Genomic DNA, 19202 nt, shown 5'->3' on the forward strand with positions numbered 1-19202 from the left:
TTGCATTTACGCAATATCTCTAAAATCAGAAAGGTCTTGTCTCAGAGTGATGCTGAAAAACTAATTCATGCATTTATTTCCTCTAGGCTGGACTATTGTAATTCATTATTATCAGGTTGTCCTAAAAGTTCCCTAAAAAGCCTTCAGTTGGTTCAGAATGCTGCAGCTAGAGTACTGACGGGGACTAGCAGGAGAGAGCATATCTCACCCGTGTTGGCCTCTCTTCATTGGCTTCCTGTTGGTTCTAGAATAGAATTTAAAATTCTTCTTCTTACTTATAAGGTTTTGAATAATCAGGTCCCATCTTATCTTAGGGACCTCGTAGTACCATATTACCCCATTAGAGCGCTTCGCTCTCAGACTGCAGGCTTACTTGTAGTTCCTAGGGTTTGTAAGAGTAGAATGGGAGGCAGAGCCTTCAGCTTTCAGGCTCCTCTCCTGTGGAACCAGCTCCCAATTCAGATCAGGGAGACAGATACCCTCTCTACTTTTAAGATTAGGCTTAAAACTTTCCTTTTCGCTAAGGCTTATAGTTAGGGCTGGATCAGGTGACCCTGGACCATCCCTTGGTTATGCTGCTTTAGACGTAGACTGTGGGGGGGTTCCCATGATGCACTGTTTCTTTCTCTTTTTGCTCCGTATGCATCACTCTGCATTTAATCATTAGTGATCGATCTCTGCCCCCCTCCACAGCATGTCTTTTTCCTGGTTCTTTCCCTCAGCCCCAACCAGTCTCAGCAGAAGACTGCCTCTCCCTGAGCCTGGTTCTGCTGGAGGTTTCTTCCTGTTAAAAGGGAGTTTTTCCTTCCCACTGTAGCCAAGTGCTTGCTCATAGGGGGTCGTTTTGACCGTTGGGGTTTTTCATAATTGTTGTATGGCCTTGCCTTACAATGTGGAGCGCCTTGGGGCAACTGTTTGTTGTGATTTGGCGCTATATAAAAAAAAAGTTGATTGATTGATTGATTATTTGTGACTTTGTGACTTTTTATCCTTCGTCCACTTATCGCCGTGTACCGTGTGATTGGGCCCTAAGGAAAACTAGTGATATTTGTACTTAAAATAATTCTTATAGTTAGTTTGTCCAGTTACCTTTGGGCCCTAAAGGTGGACAGACTGTGTATCTAAACAGTCTAAATGTTTAAATGCAACATTTTTGTTAAACCCCTTGAAGTAAAAATGAAACTCTACACTATAAGTGCACCTTGATTGTTTTTGTTTCATTTCAAGGCCTAATTCCACATCGGTCATCCCCGTTTGCGGGGGAAAAAACTGATTTGCATATTAATTACATCACGCGGTTGAGGAGTGCAATGCGAACTACCATCACATTACCGAGCAGCATTCTTGTTTACTGTGTTTGTCCTACAGAGACCACACACTGCTTTCTGCGCCCCCTACACATTTGGCAGATGCACAAAAACAAAGCCCTGATCTTGGTCTTGATCTTCCCGGAGAGGATCGCTCCCATCTGTTCCACATCGACTGCAGGAGTCTCCAGCTGAGGCCGGACAGAACTGACAGGAGACCAGTTTATTCCTGAAAGAAAGAGCTCAAACTGAGACCAGCTGGCGCACAACTGATCTTCATGACAGAATCGATGCAAACAAAAGACGTCAAACATATTTGTACTTTTGCAGACACCTGCAAATTTGAGAGTTTGTTGCGAAGCGTGTTGAAATCATATCTTACAAACAAAAAAGTCTGAACTCAACTTCAAGTGTTACACGACCCCTGAGGGTTCAGTGCCTCCCTCAGACCAGGACAACCTCAAAATGCATGGGGCCGTGCATAAAGAAGACAGGTGAGGGAAGCCATCAAAACATTGCAAAAAGAGGTACAAGCTTCATTCGCTGCAACAGGAGAGACTCCTGTGTTTCACCAATCACTTCAGCTTCAGAACACTGATGAACAGAACAAAGTATTTAAGCGGCCATCAGACAGAGCTGTTGTGCTAACATGATTAAGACATAATGGAACCTATTTTACAGAATTTTATGGGTCCGAAAAAAGACCTGAAAATATGAGGGTCAAAATAATCTGTCTATATATTAAAAGCGAAGTGGCCTTTGTATACGTGCATGAGTGTGGCTTTGATCACGGAGAAACCGGGGAGAGCTGATATTTGCCGTTTGGTACACAGTAAAATCACCAAGGACAAACGCCACGAAAATGGAACGTTGATAGGACTAATGTTTTTGGAGAAATTATGGATATTAGCTAACAACAGTGAACAATGGACGTTAATAACTAAATTCCAGACTCACACTCCATTCCAGCAGGGGGCAGTAAATCATATATATTTTAAAAGCCAAGTGGCCTCTGTGTACGTGTATGTGTGCGTGCATGTGTGTACCTTCTAACACAGATAAACTGGGGAGAGCTGACATTTGCCGTTTGGTATGTTTATGTATTTTGGGTCAAGGATGAATGCTACCAAAATGGAATGTTGATTGGACTAATATTTTTGGAGAAATTAGGGACATTAGTTAACAACACTGAACAATGGACTTCAGAGGATTGCCTTGGCTCACTGAAAAGATGGATGTCTAGCAATTTCTTACTTTTGAATTCAGAGAAGACTGAAATGATGGTTCTAGGTGCAGTGAGACATCGACATCAGTTTGACCAGTTAAAGCTTAACCTAGGCTCGTGTGTCATATATCACACTGACAAAGTGAGGAACCTAGGGGTGATTTTTGATCCCACGTTGTCCTTTGACCTCCACATTAGAGAAATCACTAAGACTGCTTTCGTCCACCTTCGTAACATAGAGAAGATTTGTCCCATCCTGTCTTTGGCTGATGTACAAACTCTAATCCATGCATTTATCTCTTCTACACTGGACTACTGCAATGTTCTATTCTTTGGTTTACTGCAGTTCAGCATCAGGGGTCTCCAGCTAGTTCAAAATGCTGCTGCCAGAATTTTGACTAGGAGCAGAAAGTTTGATCACTGATTCTGGCCTCCCTTCATTGGCTTCCTGTCTCTGTGAGGTCTGATTTTAAATTTCCGCTACTAATTTCTAAAATTTTTCATGGATTAGCACCTCCCTACCTAGCTGACCTAATTACACCCTACGTACCAGCCCGTGCTCTGTGTTCTCAGGGCACAAGACTACTTTGTGTCCCTAAGGTTAAAAAAAATCAGAAGGCCACAGAGCCTTCTCTTATCACACCTCTGCCTTATGGAATGATCTCCCTGCAGAGACAAAATGGTCAGATTCCATAGAGATATTCAGGTCCAGACTAAAGATACATCTGTTCTCCCTCTCGTATGGCTAGCATCTTGGTGTAGTATGGAACTATGCTTCCTCTCCTTTTAATTCATATTATTAGCAATGGAACAGCTCTCAGCTTCACTACATCTAAATTCTGGGTCTGTTAGTGAAGCACGGGGCTCGCTGCCAGCGACCACCTTAGCAATCTCTTTGCTTCCCTGTTGATTTACTACTGGTGAATTTATGCCTCAGGTGCAGTTATTTCCAGCCAACTCTGCTCTTTTTGTCTCTGTCTTAGGCACTGACAACAATGACTGATCCTGGCCCTGCACCCCACACTGAAAAAAGAACCAACTTAAAAAAGCGTTACAATTGGTAAAACCTAAATGAATTATGTTGTTTGAACTTAAGATTGTAAAGTAGATCTTCTGGGCTTGAGACGAGAGGATCCTTGGTTCAAATCCCAGCCTGACCAGAAAATCACTAAGGGCCATTGGACAAGGTCCTTAATAACCCTAGTTGCTCCCAGTGTGTAGTGAGCGCCTTGTATGGCAGGACCCTGACATCGGGGTGAATGTGAGGCATTATTGAAAAGCACTTTGATTATCCGATGCAGATGGAAAAGCGCTATATAAATGTAGTTCTTTAAATTGTCTAACTATAATCTTAAATTCAAACAAATTAATTCATTCAGGTTTTACCAATTGTAATGCTTTTTTAAAGTTGGTTCAAGTCTCCTCTTTTTTCAGTGCAGGGAACCAGACTGACCTTGGGATGCCATGCCTGTTGCACCACTGACCGTAGGTCGTACCTTGCAGCCAATCGGTAATGGGCATGGACACCTATGTATCAGAGACCCTGGATGGATTGTAGTTTCAATTAAGGACTCTGTTTTTGCTGCTATTCTGTTGCTTGTAAAGAAATTCTTGTACAACCTGTAAAAACCTTGTTACTGTTAGAATGACCTAAGCAACGGGTCACCCCTCTGAGTCTGGTCTGCTTGAGGATTCTTCCTCATTATTGCTTTTCCTTACCACTGCTGCCTGTGTGCTTGCTCAGGTGGGTTGTTAAGGTTAGCTCTTACTCATGTGATGCGCCTTGAGGCAGCTTTGTTGTGATTTGACGCTGTATTATTAAAATAAATTGAACTGAGTGAATTTTTCTATTCAAAACATAGATTTAGGTTTTTCTTCTACATACTAAATACATACACTTAATATAATGAGTCAAATCATTTAAAGCAGTTAGCATTTAACGACGACATAATTTTGTATATGTTTGAACATCTGCCATGACTGTAAGTAGAATACTCTTTTAGATTGTATTTTGCGTTTATAAGTGAAGACGTGTGGTCAAAAGTCTTCTGGAGGCCACAGGAGTGGAAAGAAGAGGAAGGCGTCACTCACGCGTGAGACTGAAGAACACGGAATGAAAAATACTTTGCCTGATTCAAATCCTGAGCCAACCTGGCGGTAGTACTAGTAATAGTTGTTGTAGTACTTATGTTTGGTCAATGCACACAGGAAAACCAAGACAACCAAAAGCTGTGCCGCGTTTCCTTATGCAGGCTGCAGGCGTGACGTCAGGCAGCGAGTGTGATTGATGACACATATCCACAGCCTTGGAAAACAAGGGATTGGGGCAGATAGGACGCCTTTCCACCCAGAGCTGAATGCAAGTGCTGCTTGTTGCATTCCAGCAGGCTGCTGCCTCATCCATGAAAGGGCCCTTTGAGAGCTCAGAGGCCAGGCTGCGGCTCCGCAGACTGGGCTTCGACTGAGGGCCTTCTGGCACTCCTCAACACTTTCCGTCATGCTGCTGTTCACCCCGGCTGCTTGCTCTCTCTTTATCTTCATTACTTCGTCCAGTCGCTAAGTTTTTCCTGCAGTCCGCTTACGTTCCAAGCTGTCTGAGAGGTCTTCGGCCGGGACGTTGCATCGGGTCAGACATCCGGTCATGGTTCGACGAGCATTTGTTCAGTCAGCAGCGCACGGAACCTCAGAGGAGGAAAACAGCAGCGGGTTCACTTCCCTCAGTGAAAGTGACTATTTAATGAGGTGTTTTAAAGTCAAATGCAACATTAATGCTTTTGTAAACCACACACACCCAGTGGCCCGAATAATCGGCACGCCTGTACAATGTAATGAAGTGCAACCAAACGGTCCTGCAATAAGTACACGTCCTCAGTTTTACTTCATTTTTTCTTCAAAATGCTTTTTCAGCTGTTTTCTGATGATTCAGGATTAAGAAGATGCAGCAATGTTAAACTAGATTACAATTAGATTTTAAACCGATTACATTTTTTTGACCAGCTCACTTAGATCAGCAAATTACACTGGGCAAATCCATGCATATAATTTTATTATTATTATTTATTATTATTTAATTAATAAATTATTTTATACAAACATTTCAGCCTTCTTCATGCAATTTATATATATATATATATATATATATATATATGCAATAATACACATAAGACACGGGACTTTAACCCTCTGGGGTCCGAGGGTATTTTTTGGACAGTTCACTCGCCTGGCATAAATGTTTTATTATTGCTGTTAACAGCTCTCCCTGCATCCCACAATCACATTTTATGTCTCTTTTTTTTCAGGACAACCTGTGCTTTCAGAATATATATGTTTTAGTTGTGTTTTATGTAATAAAGGTTTACAATCAGAAAAGGCAAGGAATAAAATAAAGCGAAAAATAATTTTCCACACATTTATTCAAAACACACAGCAAACTATAATAAACAACTGTTTTGACACTTTATAAAGGTAATTTGAGGTCTTGTGTGAAAGACTGTACAACAAAAAGGTTCAAACAAAATATATACAAAATGGTCTATGCGTTTTGTTGTCCATTGATATGGTAAACAGTGCTTTACGCAGAGAAAGCAACGGAGTTATCCAGTAACATTCACATGCAAACTAGTGGAGCAATCCTGATAGTTACACACTCTTTGTTTGAGCACGTGAGATTGTCATCAGAGGCTCTCCATCTGCTCCGTCTGCTTTCACTGATCGCTGTGCGTAATGGCGCAGGGCACACGGAGTATGCACTCATTGGAGCACCCAGGGGGCTATTCAAATGGGCCAACTAGTAACATATCACTCCTGAAATGATCTTTGGTTTTTCATGCAAGGTAAATCTGCCCTACGACTGGAAAAGCATGTGACTATGAACAAATTCCATTTGGACACTCACATTGCGCATGTCATCACACAGCTTCTATGAGGAGTACAAAGATGGCCAGCTGACGGCTGGCTCAAAAGTCTGCGGAGTTAACTTTAAAGCAAAAAAAAAGTAAGTTTCTATCTCATATCATTAAAAGGTTATTTATAATTTGGTCTTAGCCGTCGTATATGAAGGCGTCGGCCCCAGAGGGTTAAACATCCTAGGACTGATATGACTGATTTATACATTGAAGTGCGTGACACGTTGTTTAAAAAAAAAAGATCAGTGAACATAAAAGTTCGATAAGGCGGGCTGATCCCAACTATCCAGTAGCTTGTCATTTTACAGAATGTGCTCATTAATAGGAGACTGTGCCAAAGGGAACTGTTTTGGATCCACACCTTGGGCTCATTATATCATAGAGGTTTAAATGTGCACTTTGATATGAGTGCAGTGTTGTAGAACTATTTCTTGATAGATTCCCTTTGAGGAATTGCACTATATGGTGACTCGTCTGATGTTTGCACAAGTTCTCTGCCTGTTTGATCAGGTTATGATTTTATATTTTTCGTCTTTTTTTATTCATTGCATTGCACATTAGGGCACTACACTATTTTATTATTGTGCCTAATTTGTTTATTGTACAGTTTGACTTTTGTTCCTACAGAACTACAAATATGGTGTACCTAGAGAACTACAATTCCCAACTAGACAGAGGTTACCTCATACTGTTGTAACCACAGACATTATAAAGGGTAGACGCCGCATCGGCTGCTGCTGCTTATTGGCGTTGACGAGCCGTGGGGCCGCCATCTTAGACCGGTCATCCAACCTGCCCCACTCAGTGCTGTTTGGCATGCGCAGTGCATTTAATCCATTATAATTTTAACTTTTGACCCCTGTACAAGCTGAAATTGACCTTTGTCACCATTCTTGCTGGTTTTACCCCATGACTCCATAACATTCAGTCACAGATAGTCCAAACTATATCTTTTTGGAATCTTTATGATAAGGAAAATAATGTGGTGTAGTTTTCAATATGATTGGAGCATCTTTTAATTTTGACCCCTGTGTAATTCTTCATTTGACCCCTACATGGCTGTCTATTGAAAATTCATGTGGCCAGTTAGTTTTTTCAAAGGAGTAATGTCTAAGGTGTATTTGTGCTAAATTTGGTGCTTGTATCACCATTTGAAAGATTGTTTCAGTTACCTGCTGCATTCTTGGATCTGATGAGTGCAGACTGATGCCACGTAAGTATCTGTGTTTAAAAAAATTGGTCTGATAGAAGTTTGCGCTGAAACTATGCTGAACCAAACAGAACCATGTTTGGATTTAAGGGTCAATCCCAATGGTGCAAAGCCTCAAAACAGCAGCCGTGCCATCTGTACTAAGACACCACTTATCTATGTAACCGAGGAGGCCTGAATAAATCCCAGGATAGAAAACTGAGAGCCCGAGCAGCGTCAAACGCACAGAGGAGCCACAGTGCGGCCTGTATTGGATGTCCAGAAGAGAGAGTTTGACCAGGACTTGACTTATTTAGACGGGGGAGATAATGTGCACCCCTCAAGCAGAAACCGTCGCAATGTATACAGACTCTGAACCGCAGCAGGTCAAGTGCCAGATTGGCAGATAGAACATAACTGGATTCGCCGGTGCTTTTAGGCACGTTTATAATGAATGGCGACTTCTTTACTGCACAGTTTTTGCTGTTAAGGCTTAAAAACTACAAGAACCAAATCATTTTAGCACATTGGTCATGTGATCAATGACCATAAAGGCGATGCATGACCTCATATTAGTAACCCCAGGTGTATCCAGAACTATGTCCTTGAAATAATTGTTCCAAGATGTAACCATATCTTCTGCACTGGGTCAAAATTTTGACCTTGACCTGTGACCTCAATGCTCAAGCAGCTTTTGTTTTGTTTTGTTTGTTCTCAAAATTGAGTCGCCCTCAATCATTCCACCAAGTTTGGTCCAAATTGGGTCAAATCTCTTCAAGCTATTTATTCACACACAGATGGACATACACAGGAACAAAAACAATACAGAATGGGTGTAAAAATGTGTATTTGACATAATGCCCACATTATAGGTGTTGGAATATTATATTTTGTTCTTCTGTCCAAGCTAACAAAACCATCTGCAACCTAGAGAGCAAATGTTAATCTTGTGTTGTGTCTGACATTATTTATCATTTAGGAGTTGTGTGTCAGTGTCTTGTGTGTAATTCTGCCTGTTATCCACTGGGTAGGATTCAGCACACACAGAGGACCTCTTTGGATCATCCTGAGATCATATGGAGTACCAGATAAAATAGTGACCCTCATAAAATGCTTCTAAACAGGTTTTGAATGTGAAGCACCAACCAACAACAAAACTGCTGTTAAATCTGGGGTAAGACAGAGCGGCATCATCTCGCCCATCTTATTCCTGGTAGCCACAGACTCGGAGATGAGAAAGACCATCACCCACTTAATTGCAAGCACTCCCCTGTTTCCAATTAACCTGTTCACCTGTGGAATGTTTCTAAACAGGTGTTCTTTGAGGATTCATCAACTTTTCCAGCTTTTTTGAAAGGTGTTGCAGGCATCCGTTTCAAAATGAGCAAATATTTGCACAAAAACAATAAAGTTTATCAGTTTGAACATTAAATATCTTGTCTTTGTGGTGTATTCAGTTGAATATAGGTTGAAGAGGATTTGCAAATCATTGTATTCTGTTTTATTTACATTTTACACAATGTCCCAACTTCATTGGAATTGGGGTTGTACATCAACACTTCAGGAAGCCAGATTCAAACATCATCGACGTAGCCCTTCACTCAACAAAGACCACCTGGCCCGAAACTATACAGGTCGAACCAAGAGAACTGGGAATGACCTGGGGACAGGCAGAAATGACAGCTAAGAAGTCCGCAACATGGATAAATCTTGTGGTAAGTAAGCATTTACTAAGTAAGTAAGTAAATGCCGATGTCCTGTTGGGGGCACTGTTTTTCTCAGGTACAAAATTACGTGGAAATAAATGAGACATACTAATAAAACAATATTACATCCCTTCCGTTATTCTTCAGGACTAAGTTACAATCTGTCTCAGGTTCCTTGTACTCAGTTACCTGGAACCAATCAGGGACCTGATATTTTTATGTTGTTGTTCAACTCTCAGTTTCATGCTGCATGTGGTTACACTGTTATACATTGTTGTGCATAGAGTGTACATACTTTATACGCTAGTTACCGACTTTGTTTTACCTTGTTGGCTAGTAAGGTACAGTTGGCTTATTAATGGCTAATTTAACGGTAGCTCATCTAATTATAGTTAGCTTATTTTCGTTATTTACATTTTTATTTTACATGGTGTAGATTTTTAATGATTCTTCAGTTTACTGGTTCTTTAATAGAAATCAACAGATAGTATCTAAGTTTGGGGTTTCCATTAGATAGCATATAGAGTATGTATTTTGTCTTCCTATAGTAAGCTAGCAGGGTGAACTTTAGATAGATACCTAATACATATTACATCATAGCTTGTGTTTCTATAATAAAATAACCATATTTATAGCTTAGCCTACTAGCTATAATTTAATTTTACTACTAGTCTACAAACTAGGTATACATATACTACAATCTTCTCCTGTATGAATATTTAGGTTTTAGAAGCTAACTCCTGTAATATTATGTAGTAACAGCTCAAGCAAAGCCGCCAGACGTCTCGATCCACACACACGTCCCCCAGCTCCTCCTGGGGAACCACAAGGCGTTCCCAAGCCAGCCGAGAGACGTAGTCCCTCCAGCGTGTCCTGGGTCTTCACCGAGGCCTCCTCCCGATGGGACGTGCCCGAAACACCTCTCCAGCTATCAGTGGTGGGCACCGTTCTGATAATACGATAACAGATAATTATCGAAGATAATGTTTTCATTATCAGATTATCTTTTTAGATAACTTTAAAAACCATTATCGGACCAATTATCTTCTGATTAATTTTTGTCTGATAACTTGACCGATAAAGTAAACAAAGCTGAACAGTGACAAGCATTTTTAAAATTTAAAATCAGTTCAGCATCTACCTGTTAAACGTTTTGTAACACGTACAGTTTCACCCTCTGCAAACAGAAGAGTGCTGCTTCTACAACCCCTGGCAAAAACTATGGAATCACCGGCCTCGGAGGATGTTCATTCAGTTGTTTAATTTTGTAGAAAAAAAGCAGATCACAGACATGACACAAAACTAAAGTCATTTCAAATGGCAACTTTCTGGCTTTAAAAAACACTATAAGAAATCAGGAAAAAAAAAAAAATTGTGGCAGTCAGTAACAGTTACTTTTTTAGACCAAGCAGAGGGAAAAAAATATGGAATCATTCAATTCTGCGCAAAAAATTATGGAATCTTGAAAAACAAAAGAACGCTCCAACACATCACTAGTATTTTGTTGCACCACCTCTGACTTTTATAACAGCTTTCAGTCTCTGAGGCATGGACTTAATGAGTGACAAACAGTACTCTTCATCAATCTGGCTCCAACTTTCTCTGATTGCTGTTGCCAGATCAGCTTTGCAGGTTGGAGCCTTGTCATGGACCATTTTCTTCAACTTCCACCAAAGATTTTCAATTGGATTAAGATCCGGACTATTTGCAGGCCATGACATTGACCCTATGTGTCTTTTTGCAAGGAATGTTTTCACAGTTTTTGCTCTATGGCAAGATGCATTATCATCTTGAAAAATGATTTCATCATCCCCAAACATCCTTTCAATTGATGGGATAAGAAAAGTGTCCAAAATATCAACGTAAACTTGTGCATTTATTGATGATGTAATGACAGCCATCTCCCCAGTGCCTTTACCTGACATGCAGCCCCATATCATCAATGACTGTGGAAATTTACATGTTCTCTTCAGGCAGTCATCTTTATAAATCTCATTGGAACGGCACCAAACAAAAGTTCCAGCATCATCACCTTGCCCAATGCAGATTTGAGATTCATCACTGAATATGACTTTCATCCAGTCATCCACAGTCCACGATTGCTTTTCCTTAGCCCATTGTAACCTTGTTTTTTTCTGTTTCGGTGTTAATGATGGCTTTCGTTTAGCTTTTTTGTATGTAAATCCCATTTCCTTTAGGCGGATTCTTACAGTTCAGACGTTGACTCCAGTTTCCTCCCATTCGCTTTGTTGTGCATTTTCGATTTTTGAGACATATTGCTTTAAGTTTTCTGTCTTGACGCTTTGATGTCTTCCTTGGTCTACCAGTATGTTTGCCTTTACCAACCTTCCCATGTTGTTCGTATTTGGTCCAGAGTTTAGACACAGCTGACTGTGAACAACTAACATCTTTTGCAACATTGTGTGATGATTTACCCTCTTTTAGAGTTTGATAATCCTCTCCTTTGTTTCAATTGACATCTCCCGTGTTGGAGCCATGATTCGTGTCAGTCAACTTGGTGCAACAGCTCTCCAAGGTGTGATCACTCCTTTTTAGATGCAGACTAACAGGCAGATCTGATTTGATGCAGGTGTTAGTTTTGGGGATGAAAATTACAGGGTGATTCCATAATTTATTCCTCAGAATTGAGTGAGTCCATATTTTTTTTTCCCTCTGCTTGGTCTAAAAAGTAACTGTTACTGACTGCCACAATTTTTTTTCTTGATTTCTTATAGTGTTTCTTAAAGCCAGAAAGTTGCCATTTGAAATGACTTTAGTTTTGTGTCATGTCTGTGATCTGCTTTTTTCTACAAAATTAAACATCCTCCGAGGCCGGTGAGTCCATAATTATTGCCAGGGGTTGTATAAAAAACGTCTCTATCCTCTGCAGACAAAGGAGAACTGGTCACACACACACAAAAAAATAATTTCCTTTAACACCATACTGATATGCTGGCAATATCACCTAAGTCATCCAGAGGCATACATTTTTAACTTATGGTTCAAATTTTAACTAAACTAATTTTGGACAAGTTATTTAAAATTACTGTCATGTCTGAATATCAGATATATGTTTTAGTTTTAAAGTAATGTGCTAATTTTTAAGGTTTTGTGAGCACATGCTGTGCCCAGCAGTGCATTATGGGTAGGATTATGTAATCTCAGTACATTCACGACAGGACAAATGCATTTCAGACACGCTGTTCAGGCTCCACGGAAACAGCATTAAACTCTAGTGCCTAAAACTCTCGTGAATATATTCTCTGGGTTTATAGACGTTGTTATTGTATCTGTGTTTGTTAAATTCCACGCATTTTAAATGTAGCAGACACGGATTATCTGGAATTTTGTTTTGGCAAGTTTTCAAGGCCTCTACTGCCATCTACTGGCCAGTAGTGTTCATGGCAGTATTCTCCCTAAGTACTAAGCGTCTGGGCACCAGTAGATGGCAGTGTTCTATTTATTTTGACCCCGGTTATATCAGATGATTGTCAAATCAACTTTTGGCTTTGCAAATGTTTTTTTTTTTTTTTACACAAATTAAGTTTAAAAACAAAACAAAACAACAGCAAAAAAAATAAATAAATACAAGACAGCTCTGCAGTGTTTGCACATGCACAGTGCGAGCGGTTGGATGCTTGTAGCTTTTCAGCAGCAGGATAACCTCACGACGGCCGACCAGAATAATATCAAACAGGTTTGATTTTCATTCGACCATACGATCGGCGATCAGGAGGTGGTCGTCAGATGTTAAACGCAGCTTGTTACTCCATGTACACTACATGATGCAGGACGCGTGATTAACCTGAAACCCGGTCCAAAAAATTCTCGCATGAATGAAAAATCATATGAAAAAGGGCCAAAACTCACAGTGTAAAGCCAACATTTATGTAGACAGTATTGACTGCACATTTTACAACATCATAAAACGTGCGCACGGCACTAATTAATTGAGCGCACATTCTCTCCACATGCAAAACATTTTGTGATGACACTTCAAGGGCTCCATAAAAATGCCTGTTTTTACAAATAAAAAATGGAATATTTTACAAAAGCACATTTATCTGTAAACACCAACACACAACACACGTCACATTAACGTGTTGGTTTACATAATGAATGAATGAACCAATCAGTGTTTAGCAGAGGCACTTTTACCCAGAATCCTTTGCGATCTGTCTGTGTTTGTTACAAAACCTCAGAATTAGTGCATTATTCAACATTAAAAGATATTATGTTATATTTTACCTTTGTACAAATGACAGAATTGACATTAATGGAGTTATTCTATTGGTATTAATGTTATTTATAAATCAAAACCATAAGTCAGCATGACTTTATTTTTCAAGACCTCTGCCTGACCAGAGCATTGTGATTGGCAGAGAGTTGGCTTTGTAGCCGCTCTCAGGGTGCCTCTGTGCTGGAAGTTGTGTAGTAAACAAGAGCTTCCAGCAGGGGTAGGATGTTCAAAGACAAAATTGTGGCCTCATTGTTTGGGTCTGTTGTCACTTTTAATTCTAGTAGAAGCCATTGTGGCGTTAAAACTCAAATTCAGTTTATTAGTAGTTGCAAATGTACCAGAGACAATATTGGAATTTATCGGTTATCTGTAACTTCTGATACATTTTTGGGTGGTTTATCGTTTTATCTTTATCAAAGATAAATTTTTAGTTATCTGATTATCTGTTATCGAAGTAAATTTTTTGGTTATCTGTGCACACCACTGCCAGCTATATATATAACAGTAACTATATTTCTTGTATATGTTGTTTATTACCCTTATTGTGTAAAGGTCACTTATATACATGATGTCCATTTTCTTAAGCCATTTAGGTGGGTAGGTAGAGTTCCCATGGGATAAAAAAGCTTTTCAACCTACCATCCCTGGTTCTCAAGACCAGGCACCTAAGTGGCTCTAGTCTACTCTATTCTACTCTTCTGCCACGTTCATACTGGGCGCGACCAGATGCCACAAATTTGCGTCGGTCACGTGGCGACGGATGCTCCCCCATTGCCCGGTGTATCGCTCTGCTTTCACTATGAAAATTCGCCCCAGTGCGTCATCAAATAGGAGGAGCTTCCATTCCACTCGCCGGCTCCAGTTGTCAGTCAAGTTAACATGACGGATCTTGATCACACAGAGCAAGTTGTTGGGGAAAGCTGACAAACGTCATGAGACATTCCCAATTCAGGGAGTATCATTATTTGTTGCAGGAGCTGCGTCTGGATGACGGCCGCTTTCAGTGGTCCTTCCACCTCTGCAGGACCCAGTTTGAGGAATGCCTGTCCCGTTCAGGCGCGCACATGTAAACAATAAAAAAAAAAAACTCCACTGCTTGCTGTGGGGCTGCTCCTCGCTCTTCCCCAAAAAAGTCTGTCATAATTGTGAAATAAAGAACAAAAGGGACATAGGTCCTGCTCACAGGCTGCTACCAAAGACAGGACATGTTCACATCCAACTCAATCAAACTCCAGACATCTCCACATCACTACATATCCAATCCCTGATTAGTCATCGCGGCGTGACAAGACGAAAAAGTTCAGATGTTTCAACTTGGGGAGGAGGGCAACGCGACGTGATGCGACACAGTATCGCGCCACAAACGCGCCAACTGCTCAAAATCGCTTCGCTTGCGTCGCTTCATTCACATCCATCACGTCGTGCTGTGTGGCTTGGTGCCACAACGTGTCCTTTGGTGCCACAACATGTCCTGGATTACATGGCAACCTGTCACTGCTGTCGCTCGCGTCGCGCCCGGTGTGAACGCGGCATTCCTTTCTACTCTTCTTTATATATATATATATATATATATATATATATATATATATATATACCTTACTATACACTAGTAGTTCTGCCTTACAATTGGAATGTATTATAGAAGACATACCTTACTGAATTTTCATGTGTTGTGAACCCGCTTATGCACGGTAGCCTGAGTGTTGCGCTGTTTATATTAGTGCTCGGTTGGAAAGATCGATCCACCGCCGATTTTAAATCGATTCTCATTTTAATTCCCACAGATCGATTCACACATCCAAAGATAGATTTAAAAAAAAAAAATGTATCTATATGCACTTTTTGGCAGCACTGGAACAGCGTCCCTGAAAAAATGATGCTGCAGTTGGGCCGAGGGTGTGAAAATGATCATTTCTCTACATTGATTGTGGACCCACTGGTTCTGGTTTTATCTCTCTGAAACACTATTGCCTGCATTTTGAGGGCCAGATTTTGTGAAGTAAAGCCATAGTGTTTTTTTTATATATATATATATATATCTTTGTTACAGCCTTACTTTAAAGCCAAAAGAAAAGAGGCATCAGGCCAAAACATGGAAGGGTGTAGAAATGTACCTGTGTCAGGCCCAACAAACCCTCTTTTGGCTGCCCTGAATCTGTTCAGTAATTCTGCCCTTCAGCATGTTTGTAAAATAAAAATACTACTGTATCATTCTGGGATAGAGTTCTGGGATGACCATCAGTCTTATAGCCATCATTCATTTCCAACACTTCATTAATTTCCTGTCAATATAATACTAGTATTATGTTGCTTAACTAGACAATTTGGTAACAGCTCAAAAACTGTTTTAATAACACTAACCCAAATCAATATCGGATCGGATCGAATCGAACTGAATCGAAATAATCGATTCTGAATCTTAAGAATCGGAATTGAATTGATTCTTGAAATTTGAATCAATACCCAACTCTAGTTTATATACAGTAATAGACTGTGCTGAACTTTAGACCAGGCTTTTATTGATCTAAGGCCAAACACTTTTGTGGGACAGACCAACATGCTGACACGGGATTCAGAGGATGTAGGTGTAAAAATGACAACTGTGTTGGTCGCAAAAATATTTACTGCAAATACTCTGAAATAGAGTAAATTTTGTAACTACCTGGATGGCGACTGGTGGGTAAAAATGAATTTTCCCTGAACCCTGCATTTTGGCCAGCTACAGTTTGAAGCTGATGTAGAACATATTAAACATTGGAGAGTGTGCAGTGTGACTTAGACCGTCTTTGTTCAGTCTTAATGTTTGAAACAGGAATACCAGACGTAGAAGCAAGAAGAAACTAAAGTACCCCACCATAAACTAAATGACAGGCTAATTTTACAGAGAACCCATTTGCGCACCTCAAGTAATGTCCCATCTGGTTGACCCAAGCTACCAGGGGAACGGGAGCAAATGGAGCCAACTCTGATGAGGAAAAAATGAGACTGGAAATCCTAAATTATTAGTGTCCAAAGCCAGTTAAGAGTGGAACGGAAAGTCTGAATGTGATGGAATGTGTTCATAACCGCAAGGATGTTATTGTCTGTTTGTCAGTGTATTATTAGGACTATACAAACACAAATCAGCTTCCACAAAACTTGTAGTGGGTTGAGTTTGATAAAGATGTGACGGGGTGGAGCCAGGAAAGGAAATAACACCTTGAGAGATGGCGTTGGACTTTATTTTTATGAAACAATGTTGGCATGAATAAAACTAAAATTGGAAGACTGTGATGTTTTTGACCTTGGGTAAAGTATGGACTCAAATGAGTTGTTGCTTTCAAAGAAATACTACCTCTGTTACGGAGGTTATGTTTCATCTACATCCACTGATGTCTTGGATTGTTAGCTGGGTTGAGTAAAACTGAATGAACAGGTTTCAAGGAAACCCATTAAAATTTCTTGCAGATTCAGACCAAGGGGCGGATCAAAGGACAGCAGTCAGAATGAAAGCTCGATAATGAGGATCAATGATCAGAATTAAGAACCAAAGTTCAGTAATCGGGATTGAAACATCAGTGAACAAACGCAGGATCAAAGAGGAGCTGTAAAGTTCAATGAGTGAATGCTCATGATCAAAGGTCAACGATTAGGGTCAAAGTTCAGGAAACAGGATAAATGGCAGATGTTTAAACTCTAATAACTGTTCTTGTAATTATATATTTTTTTATTATATACCTTTTATGCTGATATCACATACACTAAAAACCTGGGCCTGTATCCACAAAGCAACTCAAAGTCCTCTCAAAGAGCTCCTAATTTAGCCAGCAGGTGTCTGAGAGCAAGTCTAAGCAAGGAGGGGACAGAAACTTCTATCTTTGTGAGGAGGCGGGGTTGACCCTGTTGCTAGATATGACGCAATCCTCTCAGAGCTGTGATTGATTGTCACAGAAAGGGGAGAATTTTTTTTAAAAATGCGCTCCGCCCTACTAGTCATGAATGAACAGAAAAATCAACTGATCATATAACCTGAACTGCATTAAGACGTGTAATCGTGAGGATAACTTTGTTATGATGATGAAACTCAGCAAAATTAAATGAATTGTTACACAGCTTGAAAATGTTTGAAGGAACCTCATTCGCATGCTAAATATGTATATATTAAAACTGTGCATGCGTGCGTGTGTTAGTTTATTTACTACATTCATTGTGAGTACATAATATAATTGTAAATGTGTTCAAAATACATGCACGACACAAGGAAGTGAAAACACTTATTTCCATTGTGGTCCATTTAAAAATGAAATAAAAATAGAAGTAATAGTAAAAGAAAATAACAATATTAATAATACAGATAATAATAATATTAATAATAATAAAATAAAATGATAATATTAACAGTGTGTATATGATAACATGAACTAAACAACTTATAAATACATTAAGACAGTAAATTAACATAAAATAATTATGTATATCAAGCCGGTAGCGTGTTACTGACTCACTGTCATCCTACATACGGAGAATATCTCTGCTTAAGGCAGAACAGAAGGACTCCTCCTTAAAAGTCCTCCTCCCTCCTCTTACCAGTGTGGCGCCTTAGGAGCTCTCTTAAGGCCTAAGGTGCTTTGCGGAGACCTTTCATCTTACCAAGGGAAAATTCTAAGAAATGTCAAAGAATTTGAGGATTTCTAAGATGTTTCTTAGAATAACATCACTAGGAGCTTTTTTTTGCCTTAGGTTGCTTTGTGGATATGCGCCCTGATCATTACCTGATGACGGGCTGTTATCTGATTATGAGAAATTGGATTTACACACCTGAATTTCTCCCTAATACTCAGGATTTCCCAGGCAGAGGTGTTTAATGTGGACGTCTGGGGTCTCCTAATGGAGCTGTTACCCCATGACCTGATCCCAGATAAGTGGTTGAAGATGAGTGAGTGATGATGAATGAGTGATGCATACCATTAATTAATTCATTCATTCTTTTACATTTGCGCATGTGTAAACGCAAGCAGCACTCACATTTCCAGAGGTACAGCGGGACGCACTGCTGTCTCATCGGGACTCATAACATCCTTCATCAGATCACAAAGCTTCAAGAGTCTGTGTGTCCAAAAAAAAAAAAAAAAAAAAATTGCCAGGACTCACAAGGATGCTTCAGTGTCCCTTGTGTGTTGTTTCAGCATTCTAAAGAGCAAATTTCTTGGCGAGCTACGCAACTGAGATGCATATGTTGGACTTGAGCCGAAGTTCTTGTGGTCTAAAAGCACGACGTCATATTTCATCACTGTTCGTTTACCAGGACATTAATTCTGAGCATCTATTCACTGTGACAGAGATAAAGGAGGAAGCGAGAGGGAGGGAGAGAGAGAAAGGGAGCAAGACAGAGAGGGAGCAAGGGAGAAAGAGAGCGCTGTCTTTTTCTCTATACAGTCTACGAAAGGGGTGGCCAAGTTCGGTCCTCGAGATCTACAGTAATGTTCAGAATAATAGTAGTGCTATGTGACTAAAAAGATTAATCCAGGTTTTGAGTATATTTCTTATTGTTACATGGGAAACAAGCTACCAGTAGATTCAGTAGATTCTCACAAATCCAACAAGACCAAGCATTCATGATATGCACACTCTTAAGGCTATGAAATTGGGCT

The 19202-nt window shown here is 40.0% G+C and overlaps 1 protein-coding gene across 3 annotated transcripts in view; it reads right to left on the reverse strand.

Moving 5' to 3' along the window:
• The window catches only part of ror2 (receptor tyrosine kinase-like orphan receptor 2), a 192993-nt gene that overhangs the window by 109651 nt on the left and 64140 nt on the right, over positions 1-19202 (reverse strand). The window contains exon 1 of one of the 3 annotated variants that reach the window (XM_034192307.1): positions 18577-18661. The exons of the other annotated variants lie outside the window; for them this stretch is intronic. Coding sequence (XP_034048198.1) covers positions 18577-18613 — 37 coding nt within the window. The 5' untranslated portion in view covers positions 18614-18661. Of the gene's footprint in view, positions 1-18576; positions 18662-19202 lie in introns of those variants that run through there. 3 annotated transcript variants of the gene reach the window in all.

The sequence above is a fragment of the Thalassophryne amazonica genome, chromosome 17 (assembly GCF_902500255.1).
Source record: "Thalassophryne amazonica chromosome 17, fThaAma1.1, whole genome shotgun sequence".
In the NCBI taxonomy this organism is placed as follows: Eukaryota; Metazoa; Chordata; class Actinopteri; order Batrachoidiformes; family Batrachoididae; genus Thalassophryne; species Thalassophryne amazonica.